We start from the raw sequence: 15,703 nt of genomic DNA, 5'->3' as shown, positions 1-15,703 counted from the left end.
ACTGCTTATTTAACAAAAAACTTACGATCTGGTGGTGTACGTAGGCAAGCACAAAGATTGTTCATCGAATATCTTCAAATGAATTGTCATCGGTTCTCGAAAGCTGTGTACGAACGATCAGATTATCGTAGGATTGCTTCATAATTGGTATTCTTTTGTATGATCGTGTGTACGAGCCATAAGTCATTTTAGTCGGACCTTGCACAGAGCTGAGAACTTTCTCTGTTCCTATGGGCCAAGCACCATACTGTTCCTATGAAGGCCTACATAGTACTCTGTATTTTCTTAAAGCAGATCTTCACTGCACCTGAGCACCAAAAACACTGTTTGATTAATTTTTAATATTCAAAGCAAACGCCCTTATCCATCCTTGTCTCTATGCTTTTATTTTTTTGAGAAATCACTTTGAAAAATTACCCTCTAGCATTTCTGGTCGTGGCCATCTGGACTAAGAGCAAAGGATTCATGTAGCATTTTACATCCTGGAATCCATCTGCCCTTGGCTCAAGCATGCATTCAGCAGAGTGTGCTTTGCTGAGAAAATGCCTCCTCCTTTCCTACCCTCCTGAAGACTCTTTTGGTTACCTAAAATGTAACCCAGTTGTTGACCCTCCTGAAGATTTCTGGGATGTATGACATTTGCCTAGGCAAGAAAGCAGGAAGTAACTTAAGGAATGTGGGGGGGGGGGGGGTTGTTTAAAACAAGTTAATGAGAGATACTTTCCTATCTATTTACACTTTCACACTGAGGCAATGGCGGCGGTAGTGGTAAAGCGCCGCTAGTTTTAGCAGCGCTTTACCGCAGTTTAAGTGGCGTTTTGCCACCACTAGCAGTGCACGTTTAAACCCCCCCCAAAGGGGTTAAAAAGGGGTTAAATGCGTCGCTGCCAAATCGCTTTGCAGGCACTTCAGCAGCGCTGCCCATTAATTTCAATGGGCAGGGCGTTTTGGGAGTGCTGTGTACATCACTCCTAAAATGCCCCAAAAATGCTGCTTGCAGGACTTTTTTTTTTTACCGTCCTACAAGCGCACCACTCCAGTATGAAAGCACTTGGGCTATAAACAAAACACGGCTAAACGAGTGTTACCACGTTTGGTGTCTGCAACGTCAAACTTCAGCGTCTGAACTAATCTTTTGCCTTCAAAGAAAGGCCTATAAACGCAACTGCCTAAAAACGACAGTAAATGAACCTGTGTACATGTACACATAAGATAACTTTAAATGAGTTAGGGGGCAGTTTAAAAAAGTGTCCAACTGCCTCTGAACGTCCGTTTTGCAGCAGCAGTGTACATGGGGCCTTGGGTATAAAGATTACAAGATTAACAAGTGCAGTTAAACTGCACATGTTAAAAGCACCCATTTTTCAAGTGAATATTCATGTTCTGGGAGCCTATGACATTTCATGCATTGGTAACAAAAATGGTTGGCTAGGATGGCTACTAAGTGACAGCTTAGTGACAGTTTGAATGAAAAACTTATATAGCGCGGCACATGCGAACTAAATCGCCTCTGGGCGATTGTTGTTCCTGTCTCTTGACATCAAAAGAGTAGAGTTTTAATCTGTCTTCTGAAGGTCAGGTGGTTTTCCTCCAACCGAATGCTGGTTGGTAAAGCGTTCCATAGTCTAGGTAGGACCTTTGTGTTATGTTTCTCTAGCTGGTCAGATTAAAAAAAATAATATAACCATTTCTCTGCTAGAATTCTCCCAGTTGGGTCATATGTGTTTTCATCTTTCTAGTTACATAAAGAGTATACAAATGTATTTGTTTGCAGTGAATGTGTCTGAAAATATTCAATGTTCAAATGTGATGTTGTCCCTGCAGTGAGTCTTCACAGCTTCTCTACATGTTGGAAAACACCTGGATGGATGCCAAATTCATTCTGCAGATCATGTGTGAGCTGAATGCTCTGCCCCTGGCCTTACAGATCACCAATATTGCAGGAAATGTTTTGGTAAGGATTTATAAGCTGTTGGCTATTGCCTAGAGGTTTCGTTTTGGCTGTGCTACTTTAACCCTTTTGGCTGCCAGGCCCTGCGCTGTGCGGACCATTTTTCCTTTTTGTTTTATTTTTCCCTTACAGCTTTCAGAGCTTGTAAAAGACCCCAAACCATATGTTTTCTGAAAGCACCAGTAGAAGTTGCTAGAAAAATTTTAAGGCCCTGCAGTAATTGTGTAAATGTTTTATCAAAGCAATATTTTCACAAAAATCTGAATTGGCAGATAAAAACACAGCAAATGTCACAATTCCTGGTAAATTCCTACTAAATATAAAAGCTTACCCTGTGTTGAGTTAATAAATAACAAAATATTTGTAAATTGCACCTTTTCGGTGAAATGGAAAGCTGTAAGCTCTGCTGAACAGAACTTTGTGCAAGCAGAAATAAAAACCAAAATGACAATGTTTATACTTATGCCTATAAAAATTTAAAAATTAATAGTAATTTAATTGGTTTTTCCCCACCAGTCATCTACTTTCCCTTTACGCAATGTACCTCTACTGAAGAACTTAGTGTGTCTTGTCTTTCACTCTAGTGTCTTTTTTTTTTTCCCTTTAATCCATATAAGTTTCCTCTTTCCAGTGAGTGCATCAAATTCAGCTTGAAATTTCTAATGACTAGAAATGATCTAGTTTCATAGCATGTCGCTCTTACTGAATCAAGCGACTGTAACAAACTGACTCCGTTGACAGAGATGATGTGTCTTGTCAGCGTATTCATCTTTCCAAAATCATGTTGAGCTGGTTTAAAAGGAAAATGTCATTTTGTGTGCTATTCCATTCAAAAACTTGTTCCCTGAAACAAGTAAATGCCTTTTTTTTCCTCCTTTGCTCATCTGTGGCTTTTACCTTGAATTGGTTGGCACAGGTTTCCAAAAGAAAAAATATTGCTTTTGCTTAAATGTCTATTGAGCTGTCTTTTATGTTGGTCAGTGACATTGCTGATCATGTGGTGTTTGGATCTTTTATTACTTTTTCTAATGTTTAGAAAGCTTGTGTAGCTAACATATTGGCCATATGTCTACTATATTTTTACATGCCTGCCCAACTGTGTAATTTTTTATTTTCTTTGTCTTTTCAAATGATTTCTCCATTTTAGTTTTTTTTCCCTGTATGTTTGTTCAGCCCTTGCCAAAAAAAATTCTGAAGTAATAGTTCAGAAAGTTCCAACATATGCATTTTCTCTCATAGTCAAGGACATTGATGGGCGGCCGCTCCGAACGAAACGAATACCTTCTGCTTCATGCGTTCTATGAAAATGATTTCTTAGTGCCTGACAAGCAGTTTTACAAGAGAAATCAGACAGCGGTAAGCTTCCTTGCAGTACATTTTATGGTGTTTCCAAAAATCTTGAAAGTTTCCAATCATTGAAATTAAGCCACGTTTTCTGTTTGTATGTGTGAAAGCACTTTTTAATTACTGCATTTTGTACAGGATGGTGGCCGCTTTTTTTTTCTTTTATTTGCAACTTGGATAGGTAATAGTTAAATATATATTTAAGGCATGGTATATTGCATTTGACCAGCTTGGACCAATGTAACTATGGATGGTACCATACCTGGCTAATGCCCCTGAATGCTCTGAAAGCTGGAATTTACTGAAGTAGACACCACTACTCTAGTGTGTCCACTTGCTTCCAAGTCCTGTTCTGAGCAACCGACCTGATGCATTGTGAATACAGGAGGTTGGCCCCTAAGCACAAGCTACATTTAGGAAATGCTTTGTATTATCTAACTGAATGCAAAGCTTTTCTCTATATCCTAAAAAAAAAAAAAAAAAAAAAAATGTAATACCCAAAGGGTGTTATCCTTGGGTATCTTGACTGTGCTGTCATCACCAAGGTTAATACCCTTTTTGACCTGAAAGCAAGTGGAGATTACTGTAGTAGTGTCTGCTTCAGTAGTTTCCAGCTTCCAGGCTCAGTATGTACATGGTTACACTGGTCCAAACTGTACAAATGTAACTATAAAAATATGCCATGCCTGGGATTCATCTTTTAAATATCTCATTTGGTCACCCATACCCCCATCCTATTGGGGAGATTTCCACTTCCAGTCCTGTTCTCACTCCTGCAAGTTGTTCCAGTGACAACTCTAAAATTGTGATGCATCAGTGACAGTGGTCACCAGGACAAAGTAAAGTAAATCTCCCTAACAGGGACGGGTCATAATGCATTTCTAACCCTTTTCTAGTCCTTGCTCACCCTATATAAGACATAAAAAGCAAAAAAACTAATTCTGTCTTTAGACACACTGATGACCACATTGAGGAGAAAGAACTGTACCCCTCTGTGATCAGTATGTCGGAGAAAGAAGTATCACAATGGGTGGCAGCACTGAAAAATGTTCCGTTTAATTTTTTCACTCTTCAAAGGGGGTTTTATGAATCGCTTGCTGTTGGGTAACAAACAGTTGACCCATTTTGTTAGGAATTTCAGTCACTTTTTTCATTGACATAATTTCTTTAATTTTAATGAGCAAACAGAAAAGCGGAGCCATTTGCATTTATTTTGTGCTGCATGGTTATTTTACTGCACTTTTAGAAGTCCCTTTATATTTTACCCAATAGCAAATTAATGGGTTGCTGACAGAGCGCTAGGGCAGTGGTTCTCAACATTTCTAGTGTCGTGACCCCTTGATGAAATTTCCCAAGTTGGTGGGACCCCTAACAGTAAAATTATTTTCGTGGCATGGGTTGTCCGCACCCAAGGCAAGAAAAGTAATTTGCGCCCCTAACCCACGGATATTTAACGCTCCCCGAGTCTCTTCGACTCGTACAATATTAAAACCCCTTATGGTACGTTTTAGGATGTACCACTCTTTCTCTTCTCTTTTTCTTTTCCTTTTATCGTTCTCTATCCTAATTTTTGTATTTATTTTCCCCATCCCTCTTCCTAGCCATTTTTCTTTTATTCTCTTGTTCTTTCTCTCCATTTTTCTTTGTTCCTCCCCCTCTTTTCCTCTCCCTTCCATGTATTCTCTATTTTTATTCCTTCTCGTACTCTTTGGGGGTGGGGAGAGACTGAGTGGCGGTGAGTTGGGATAAGTGGCAGTGGGGGTCGGGGTGGGGGTGATGAGTTCTGATCAGCCAATTTAGGTGCTCTTGATCAAGGTCACCTGCTGATACGAGAACTGAAGTGGGGACTTTTAATGGCAACTATAATCACAGGTAGTGTTACTCGCTGTGTCTCCGACTTTGTGGTGTCTTGTAGCAGTGATACCTATGCCGAAATCGGGAGATGGGGTCTCCTCCTGCCCCTCCCACTTGACATCCCTCACCAGTCAGACGACCTCTAATATCTGCTTCAGGAACAGCCCAGCTGGGTGGCCACAGGCTCCAGGGACAGTCCTGCTGGGCGGCCGCAAAAAGGCTGGGAGAGTGATGCGGGCTTCAGAAACAGTCCAGGATTTGGTGACTATTGGAAAATCAGCATTCAACCTCCAGGTTGAGAACCACTGCTCTAAAGCAGTGGTCTCCAAACTGCAGCCCAGGGGCCAGATGTGGCCCTTTGCCTGCCTGTATCCGGCCCTTGGGGCACTATTTCTCTTACTGTAATGAGACACTTTTCGTCAAACTGACACCCAACAGCGGGGCATAGTTTCTCCCCCTGACACCAATAATAGGGCATTATTCCTCCCAATGATGCCAACGATGGGGCACTATTCCTTCCCCAAATACCAAATATGGTGATGTTTATGCCTACTGATACCTGGAAAATTTCCACTACCACTGGCCACAGTCCGGCCCCCCTAAAGTCTGAAGAATAATAAAATGGCCCTTTATAAAGTTTGGAGGCCCCTGCTCTGGGGCAACAGTGGAAATTAATTTGTATCTGCCCATGTGTAGTGTTTATTGCTTTTTTTGCATTTAGGTTCTTTTACGTTTTTAACATTCATTGTTCTTAGAACAGTTTGTGCACTTTACTGTAGTGCCCTATTATAGCCATATATGCTCTGGCTTGTCCTTGGTAAAAAGAGAAAATGGCTTTGCTTAAAGTGATTGTAACGGTTCAAGTTTTTTTTTAAATAACAAACATGTCATACTTCCGCTGCGCAGCTCGTTTTGCGCAGAGTAACCCCAAACCTCATCTTCTGGGGTCCCTCGGCTGTCTCGGCTCCTCCCTGCATCAAATTATCCCCTCTGGGAAGCGCTTTCCCAAGGGGGTTACCTTGCGGACACGCTCCCAATTTTCAGCATTTGCGTTCATAGACATGAATGCCGGACTCGGGACGGCAACTATCTGATGTTTTTTCACCTTGATGCATAGGATGCTTCAAGGTGAAAAAGCGGGAAGCTTTACAACCCCTTTTAATTGCAGTAGGAAAAACGGCATTTAACATTAACCTGAATAGAAGTAATCAGATGTTACAAACGAGACTACTAAACCTGGATCATTGACAAAACATATATAAGGCATTAACGTTGTGGTATAAAAAATATAGTCAGACGAATTGACACCCTCTTATTGAATGCATGCAACGTAAGCCCATATGCATTTCAATCATCGTAATAAACTATTCCACCATGACCTCACCATTGCTATTCTGTGAGAAAGAAAATAAAAATAAATAAAACAATATAGTGTTCTCTAACCCACCACCAATACTGGCGCATTACATTTGCAGTAGCCTGTCCATAACCAATTGAGCAGGACCCAACCTAGGTGTATCAGCCAGGGCTGCCACAATGAATAAAATTTCTTAAGAGCATTGCGATGCCGGTACGTAAGTTTCTCCCGTATTAATAATCTATTCACCATCTCCATCCATTGACCCTCCTTCGGTATTCTAGGAGTGATCCACAATCTCGCTATAGCCTTCCGGGCAATATAGCCTTCCGGGCAATATACAACAGGCGCAGAACAGCCGTATGGCCATTAGGCGAAAGTGAGGGCACCCAGTAAACACCATGGGTTCATGCGGCACCGGAAAGCCATAAGCTTGGGATATGGTGGAAATAATTAACTGCCAGTACCTAAAAAGCTTTGGACATTTCCACATCATATGTAGTAAATCGCCATTATGTGCACTGCATTTCGGACATAGCGGGGAATCCCTCAGACCCCATTTGTGTAACCTGGAAGGAGTCCTATAGACCCTATGTGCTGCAGAAAGCGATGGCAATGGAGCGGAGGATAAGCACAATTCCCAAGTTTCACCGTCAATGGGACCCAAATCTTTTTCCCAGCCCTTCCTACGGGCCAGGGCGGACGCATCGTGTGTGGCGTTGAGTAGTCTGGCATAGATTCTTGAAATCCTACCCTTCTTTTTCTCCGTTAACAGAACATCAAATCGGGGACAGTCTACTCTCACTCTGTATAGCATGTCTCAACTGTAGATACTTGTAGAATTGGTTCCTGTCAAGAGAGAACTCAAACCCGAGGTCAGCAAATGATTTAAGAACTGGCCCCATAAATAGCTGGGATATATAGTGAACCCCTACCATCTCCAAAGAGCGAAAGTCCCTGAGTTTGAAAAGCTCCTTGTAGTAGGAATTTCTCCAAATAGTAGTAAATGAACAAACCCCTTTCATTTTAACAGGACAATGGTAGGGAGGGCCTGTGATAAATGCGTAAAACCTGCTTCTAGATGGGATATGACCGGAAGCTCAGACCCAGATACGATCAGTAGAGCCCTAATTTGATCCCCTTCGTCTATACCCCCCCCAGTTACCCAGATGTTGGATCTGTGGGACACAAAGTAGTAACGGGCATGTGGAACTGCCATGCCCCCTTGATCTTTAGCTAGCTGCAATGTGGAGAGGCCTATTCGTGCCACTTTGTAGCCCCAAATCAGGTCTCTACTACTAACAACTGCGCATCAATCTGGGAAAACCATTTATGCGGTACCCAGATTGGGGTGTTATGAAAAATGTAGAGGAGCTGCGGGGCCCACACCATCTTAATAAGATTAGCTCTCCCTGTTACTGAAAGAGGGAGTTTCGTCCAAGCCAAACACTTTGCTCTGAACTTATGAAGTAATGGTGCCAAGTTCAGAGAGATATATTGGGTCGGATCCGAAGTCACCTGGATTCCCAAGTATCTGAATTCGTTAACCACTAATATGTCTTTGGTGCAGTCACGTAAGGGGTTAGTCAGGGGATCCAATGGCATAAGCACCGACTTGTTAATGCTGAAACCAGATAGGCCTCCAAAGTCCACGATCAACGTCATCGCATTCCTCAGAGAAACATTAGTATCTCCTAGATAGATTAAGGTGTCGTCCGCAAATAGGGAAATGACGTCTTGCCTGGCTCCCCTGTTAAAACCAGTAATAACCGGTGAGGCTCTAATGTGTATCACAAGAGGCTCTAAAGCCAGGGCGAACAGCAGAGTGAAAGCGGGCACCCCTGCCGAGTACCCCGAAAGAGTCAGAAGGGGTCCGAGACCTCCCCATTAATTCTCATTCTTGCTAGTGGTGAACTGTATAGCAGTTGGACCCATTTTAATAAAGATGGACCCACCCCAAATCTACTCAATACTTCCCATAAATGGGGCCATTCAACGCTATCGAACGCTTTGGCCGCGTCTGAGAAGATGGCCCTATTGCCTGGATTATCAACGGGTACCTGCATATTAAGAAACAATCTGCGTAAGTTTTGAGAGGTGGACCTGGTTGGTATAAAGCCAGACTGATCCCTGTGCACCACATGATGGATGCACCTGGATAATCTGGTGGCCAGGACCTAAACATCGCACGTCAGTAAGGAGATGCAGTAGGTCTGTACGAATCCGGGGAAAGAAGGTCCTTCCCAGGCTTCAACAGAACCACTATCAGCGCCTCATTCATAGAGGGGGGTAGCGTGCCAGTCGCAAAGGCCGTATTATATATTTTCAAAAGAAAAGCAATAAGTTGATCAGAGTAGAGACTATAAACCTCGGATGGAAGGCCATCAGCCCCTGGTGCCCGCCCACTCTGAGCATGCGCCAGTGCCTCCAGGAGTTCCTCCTTGGTCAAAGGGGCATTGAGCATTACCACATCCAAGGCGGGTAGGCTCGGTATAGGGTATTTATCCAGGAAGGAGTGAAGCTCCTCAGGAGAGGGTAGGACCGTAGACGTGTAAACATCTTTAAAAAGCTTGGTAAAGCCGTCCATAATGGACTGTGTGGAGTGACATACCCCCCCCCCCCCACTAGCATCTGTCATGGCCACAATATGCAAAGGGGGCTGCTGCGACCTGGCCAGTAGTGCCAGCATATGGCCTGTGTTCTCCCCCTCCTCAAAATGCTTTTGTTGCAAAAAGAACCGTTTGTTTTCTGCTAATTGAAGGGATAGGTCCTTGCGCGTGGATTGAGATGCCAGCCATCTCTGTTTGTTAGAATCTGTAGGGTCAGTCACATAATCCGTCTCGGAGAAGTGGGCCTCATCAAAGACCTGCATCTCCCATTTCTTAGTATTAGTTTTAATACGGGATATAACTTTAATAAATTGACCTCGCATGTAGGCTTTAGCCGCATCCCACACTGTCTGCAAATCAGTCGAGCCTATGTTGTCTCTAAAGAACTCAGTGAGGAGTAGAGGGATCGGTCAGGGTCTGGTATGAGAGACAGCCAGAATGGGTTAAGCTTCCAGAGGCGATTACCTGCCTTTGCCCCCAACCTTAAATCCACCGTCAACGGGGAATGATCCGAGGTATGCCTCGGGTGATATTGATACAATTTCACCACGGGCAGCAGGAGATCATTGCCCAAGCCCAGATCTATCCTCGATCAGCCCCCAACAGAGGCCGAGTGGCATGAGAATACTTTGGCGTCAGGGTTATGCATTCTCCACACATCCGAGAGGGCCAGCTCCCCCAGAAGGCGAGCAAAAGGTGTGGGACCCCATCCCCCTCATGCATCTGCACCCACACCAGGCCTAAATGTGTCCTTCTCATAGTCCAGATGGTTGTTAAAGTCCCCTAGGACCAATACAGGGATTCCCATAAGACGTGACATAAAATCTGCTAACATTTTAAGGACACTGGAAGAGAACGGGGGAGGGATATAGATTCCTGCTAATACACACTTCATCCCCAGAAGGGAACAAAAAAGAAAAACATATCTGCCTTCTGGATAAATTTTGGAATCTATAAAAGAGTATTGAGTACCCTTACGAATCAGGACACTCACCCCCCTCGAGTACACCGTATGAGTAGCATGGTATTGATGACAAAATTGTCGGGTAAGTATTGGTGTTTGCTGTAATTGTCGGGTTAGCCCATCATGTATGTTGCTTAGTTTGTGCATGATTTCTGGAGTCCATACCCCTGCATGGCAGTACATTGGTCTTGTACAGAGTTATTGTAGAAGGCACCAGAGTGGACTGCTATTCTTGTCTAATCATGTGACACATAGGAATGCCTACATCGACTACCAATTTCAATATAACCAAACGCATTAAGGTAACCCACCAGAAACCCTGCCACTTCGTTTATATATAATCTTTTTAAGTTTATCAAAGCATAAGCAATGTCCAGTTTCCACAGCATTTCTATAATTAGTCACATTTTGAGTGCCCTCTTGGATCAGGTATTTTACCTCCAAAGGGTCAACTTGCATCAGATGGTCCAAGCAACCAATCACTGCGCTGATGACTGGCCTGGGGATCTGGATTGAATGGTCACTCGGTCGGCGACATTATCCAAATGCTTCCATCTGACAGGTGGGGAAACTGCTTGTCAGATTTACACACAATCCCAATGGCATTAGCCACCGAAAATGTGTGTAAAACCTCCCCTGCTGTCAGGTCCCTACGACCTACAGACCCGGCAGTGAAAGTTAAAGCAGAATGACATTTTTTTTTTTTTAAAGCATATCTAAAGGCAAAATTATTTTAGTTTTGAATAAAGTGAAGAGGGATTAGAACCTCCCATTTTTATGTTGCTGCCTGTGCCCCTGTCTCTGTCCTGTTTAATGTGGCCTAAACAAAAAGAAAATCCCACATTTTGGGTTGATGCCAGAACAGGTAATAGAGGGAACAATCTTCCAATGGGTACACTAGTTCTGGTGATTGTGGGATTCCCTAATTTTTGAGAGATTTCTTCTCGCTTCCTATCTTGGTTATGTGGCGGAAAGTGAAGTAATTTCTGCCCTATTGGACACAGATGGCGAAAAACCTTACCGTTTATAATCTTCCTATCCAAAATTGGGAGGAAAATGTTTTTCCTTTTCATTTTACTATTAAGCGGCCCCTGGAGCTTGTGATGTGCCAGTATGTACTGCATATTAGCACATGGCAAACTTGCCTGTTAAACGCTTCCCCCTAACCACTGTGCAACCACTGGAAGCGCTGGTCAAGAATGCTTCCATCTTTTCCTGGGCTTCCTACTGTGTTATGTCTGTTTTGGCTGCTTGAACGGCCGGGCCAATAATGTTGTGATGGGCTGTGCATGTGTGGCTCAGTTGCACTTTAAGGCCTGGTTCACACTTGTGCAGGTGATTTCTATTGTGGTTCTGACCCCCCCCTCCCCCCTCCCGCAACCACACAGAAAAGACGGGTGATGCATGTGGGTACCTTTTTAATCCAAATGGCACCTGCATGCACTGGAAATCGCACACTGAAATGCATGGCACTTGTAGTTTCCATGCGGGTTGCAATTTAAAAAATAATTCTGGGACCCTTTCCCCGCTTTTCAGGAGCACAGCAGCCTATTGTAATGAATGGACTTGCGTGCCCGCACAAAATGTGGCTTGCAAAGCTGCATTAGTATGAACCAAGCCCGAAGGAAATTGAAAAATAAGACTTACAGGCTGGACCACCAGGTAAAAATAAAGAAAGGTAAAAGAGTGACATTTACATTGCCATGCCCCTCTCCCGGATTCTGTGTGGGTCCTGCTGAGCCCTGCAGTGCATCAGCACACACACACGCATTAATTTCCCCAGCACATTTGCACTTGCATGTCTTTCCCCGCTGCACAGGCACAAAGATGGCAGCCCTTGTGTGTGATGGAAATTTCCTGCATGTCCACAGATGTGCTGAACGGCTTTTTAGATCTTTAAATGCTTTTTTTTTTTTTTAATGCTTTTGAATCCAGTGTCATAGAATAATAGTTGACAGAGGTGACCACATAGATGTTAATTTGTGATATATTCTAGGTGGAACACATATATTGTTTTCAGCTCACCATTCAGACTTTTTTTGTTTTATTTTTTGCTGATCTCACAAGTCCAGGTTATACCATAGATTTTTTTATTTTTTTAACATTCCTAAAACCTGTTTTTTGTTAAAATGTTTTACATTTTAATATGGCACAATATTTTAGCAGAGCTCCAAGCAGAACAATGAACTTCATGCAGAAAGTAGTGATTATGTGAATGTTGAACAATAAAAGCAAATGGAAATGGACAAAAGCTTGTACCAGAAACTTGGCCCTGGACCAAAATTTTGTAAGGGCAAAGTTCTAATTATTTAATTATATTTTCTAAATCTGAATGTTATGTGACCAAAGCTGTATGTATTGCAGGTAGAGGATGATGATGACATGGATACTGATCAAAATAAGAACAAGAAAGTTCGGAAGAAAGCTGCGTATGCTGGTGGCTTAGTTCTGGACCCTAAAGTTGGTGAGACTTTTTTTATTTTTTCTTCTCCTCCGTTGCTTAAAATGTCTAGATACATTGTTTTTCCTGTGTTTGCCACAAATAACACATTCCTATTCATAGGTTTTTACGACAAATTCATACTGCTCCTGGATTTTAATAGCTTGTACCCCTCAATCATACAAGAGTATAACATCTGCTTCACCACAGTGCATCGGACAGCTACTCATAGTCAGAACACAAAAGAGGTTGGTGAGACCATTTTTTTTATTATGGAAAAACATTTTCTTTAAACAATTAGTATGTATTATTAACCGGGTTAACCAAAATAGATATTTAGATTGAACAGTTTTGCACAGCTCATATTTAACTTGGTTAGCTTGTCATCTAAGTGTTTCCATATGGTAATTTTTAACCTAATGTGTTCTAGCATGATGCTGCTGGGCTAGTCATTCTTCTAGGTGGCGAAAACGTTATTACTATTATACAGAATTTATGTAGTGCCAACAGTTTACGCAATGCTTTACAATATAAAGGGGACAGTACAATTATTATACAGTTCAATACAGAAGGAACAGGAGGGCCCTGCTAATGGAGCTTACATTCTAAAGGGCACTTTTCAGTTATCAGGATTTAATTCTGCGTTGCTATGTCTGCTACTGCTGACTTTTAAAACCTCTTTAAATGCAATTTTATAATATATTTTTTTTTTGTTCCGCTTCCATCTAAGGTGCACCCGCAGCTGGCTATTTTTGTTTTTTATTATTTTGTTGTTGGTTCACATGCAGGTGAATTGAGAGATGATGATCATATTAAAGGAAGCTGTTTTTCCCCAGCCTTGCAGACCTGTGTGTGTGTGTGCGCGCGCGCGCACACACATTTATATGTATATGAGTGAAACACAAAGCAGACATTTTTCCTTTACATTCACACCATCTTTGTACTGATGACAAGTTCAAATGCCTGGTGTAAGGCTTTGCAGCCTTCTGTAACTTTCCACCTAAGATCTATGTTTAACCCTCAGGCTTTCAAGTATTAGCAGATGATAATATCCTATTCACTTTCCTAACCAGGCTCATGGCTATTATTTTGTCAAAAGTCAAGTGTACTTTATATCTGTCAACATACATTCTAACTGGCTTATGCTTGAAAAGGCTAAATCTTGCTTTGCATACTTGCTTTGCTGTAAGCAAGGGGTTAATTATACATCTAGGCTGCAACAAGCAATGTTTTTTTCCCCCTTTTATGAATAAAATTGCTGCATTTTTATCCCTGAAAGTGGTCTGCTAGATTCTGATTTTCTTTTTTTGACTGCTTGGCGTCTTGCAAGATAATCAGCACATTTGAGCAGGAACAGCAGCGGTTTAGGACAGATTATTGCTGCTAGGGGCTAGCGAGTGTTGGTGATTAAGAAGCATGACTGTTAGGAGTGAGAAGGAAGCTGAATTAAGGATTACGCTGCATAATGGTTTGCAGGGTGAAGATCAAGATGAAATTCCAGAGCTGCCTCATCCAGATCTGGAGATGGGAATCTTGCCTCGGGAGATCCGGAAGCTGGTGGAGAGAAGACGTCATGTCAAGCAGCTGATGAAACAACCTGACCTGAACCCTGACTTGTATTTGCAGGTAATTATGTGCAGAGGGCCTGTTCTGCCAAACATAAAAGTGCCTTGTATGCTTCATGTTCCTAAACCTTTCTAAGCTTTGTTTTGTAGTTTCTATTCTGGTTTTACTCTGCATTTTAAAATAAGTGTTACTCTGTCGATTTTTAAAATGTACAATCAAGTTGTGTAGTTCACCTGGTATTTTAATGCGTTTCTGTGATCTAACAAGAGACTGACTACATTCTTCACCTTTATTAACCTAAGGGAAAGGTTGCTTTAGTGAATTATGGCGGAGTACGATGTTCAATTTGATCTGCTGTTATTGCTGTATTTGAATTTTTAGGTCGTTTTGGATGAGGATTGCACCCTTTCTTAATTGCTAGTAAAGATTTTAACGTTTTCTCCCAATTAATATATTTTTGCTATTGTGCAGTTTAAATTTTCACGTGTTTTGTTGGCCAATCGCCTAATGTTCATTAGTATTACAGTAACAGACCATGGCTTTGTTAGGACAACAGTCACTCCATTTGTGTCTTGTTTTATTTCAGTATGACATCAGACAGAAGGCTCTGAAGCTTACTGCCAACAGTATGTACGGATGTTTAGGATTTTCGTACAGTAGATTCTATGCCAAACCCTTGGCTGCGCTGGTCACATACCAGGGACGAGAGGTGAGTTCATTCTTGACTTGCTGTACCACAGACCTTCCTTTATTATAAAAATAGTTTACATCAGATTTGTAGTGACTTCATCGTTGTACACTTAAATGTGTAGATTGCAAGCCCTTTGGGGCAGGAAATCTTTTACCATCCTATGACATGTTTGGAAAGAATTCTTTTTTAGGAGACAGCGTTTACTGAATGGTGTACAGATAACATATGTAGCACACAGTTTACTGTCTCTTAAAGTGGAATCCAAGGTCAGTGTGATCAAACATCTGACTTATTTCACAATTTTATATTCATGCCTAATTCGGTGCGCCAGAAATGTTTTGGAAAGATGTTCTCAGGAACATGAAAAGTATCATTTCAGCCAAGGGATATTTTGGCGACTAAGACTGTGTTGTTGGTTAAGTTCCAAAATCTCCCCCCCTCTCTTCATCCTGTTAATGTAATAATAGAAATTCTGGAGTGGAGGGGTATATATTCCTGATTAATCATAATTCCAGGACTAAGATATGTCATTTGATTTTAAATGGTTATCCTATACCTGAAAGCTAAGACACCAAGTTTCTCCCAGTCTTTCTAGAAGTGATGAAGAGGGGAAATATCCTGCAGCAAGGATGGCTTCTCCTAGTAACGATGAGCTATGCTAGAGTAAAAAGGATGTCTCATTCAGACCTGACGAGTTTCTTGTACTACTAGTAGTTTCACTAGGTGGCGATAGATGCTTTACAATCATTAAACAATTAAGAGATTTCATGCATCTGAACTTTTGTTTTCACTGCTAAGAAGTCCCATAAAAAAGCTCCAATTGTTGTGTTTTGTTCCTGCCCCTTCACACAAGTGGATGGTATGAGTAAATCAACAATTATAAAATCGACAACTTTTTATTTGTCTTTGGAAATGGCCCTTGTGCTG

General features: G+C 41.9%; 1 protein-coding gene across 2 annotated transcripts in view; it reads left to right on the top strand.

Moving 5' to 3' along the window:
- Positions 1-15,703, top strand: part of POLA1 (DNA polymerase alpha 1, catalytic subunit) — a 481,679-nt gene that overhangs the window by 91,804 nt on the left and 374,172 nt on the right. For both annotated transcript variants that reach the window (XM_040338205.1, XM_040338204.1), the window contains exons 21-26: positions 1,825-1,954; positions 3,191-3,307; positions 12,444-12,543; positions 12,643-12,767; positions 13,996-14,145; positions 14,672-14,794. In XM_040338205.1, coding sequence (XP_040194139.1) covers positions 1,825-1,954; positions 3,191-3,307; positions 12,444-12,543; positions 12,643-12,767; positions 13,996-14,145; positions 14,672-14,794 — 745 coding nt within the window. The remainder of the gene's footprint in view (positions 1-1,824; positions 1,955-3,190; positions 3,308-12,443; positions 12,544-12,642; positions 12,768-13,995; positions 14,146-14,671; positions 14,795-15,703) is intronic.

The sequence above is a fragment of the Rana temporaria genome, chromosome 2, assembly GCF_905171775.1.
Source record: "Rana temporaria chromosome 2, aRanTem1.1, whole genome shotgun sequence".
NCBI classification, from domain to species: Eukaryota; Metazoa; Chordata; class Amphibia; order Anura; family Ranidae; genus Rana; species Rana temporaria.
This window is presented reverse-complemented; position numbering and strand designations above follow the sequence as displayed.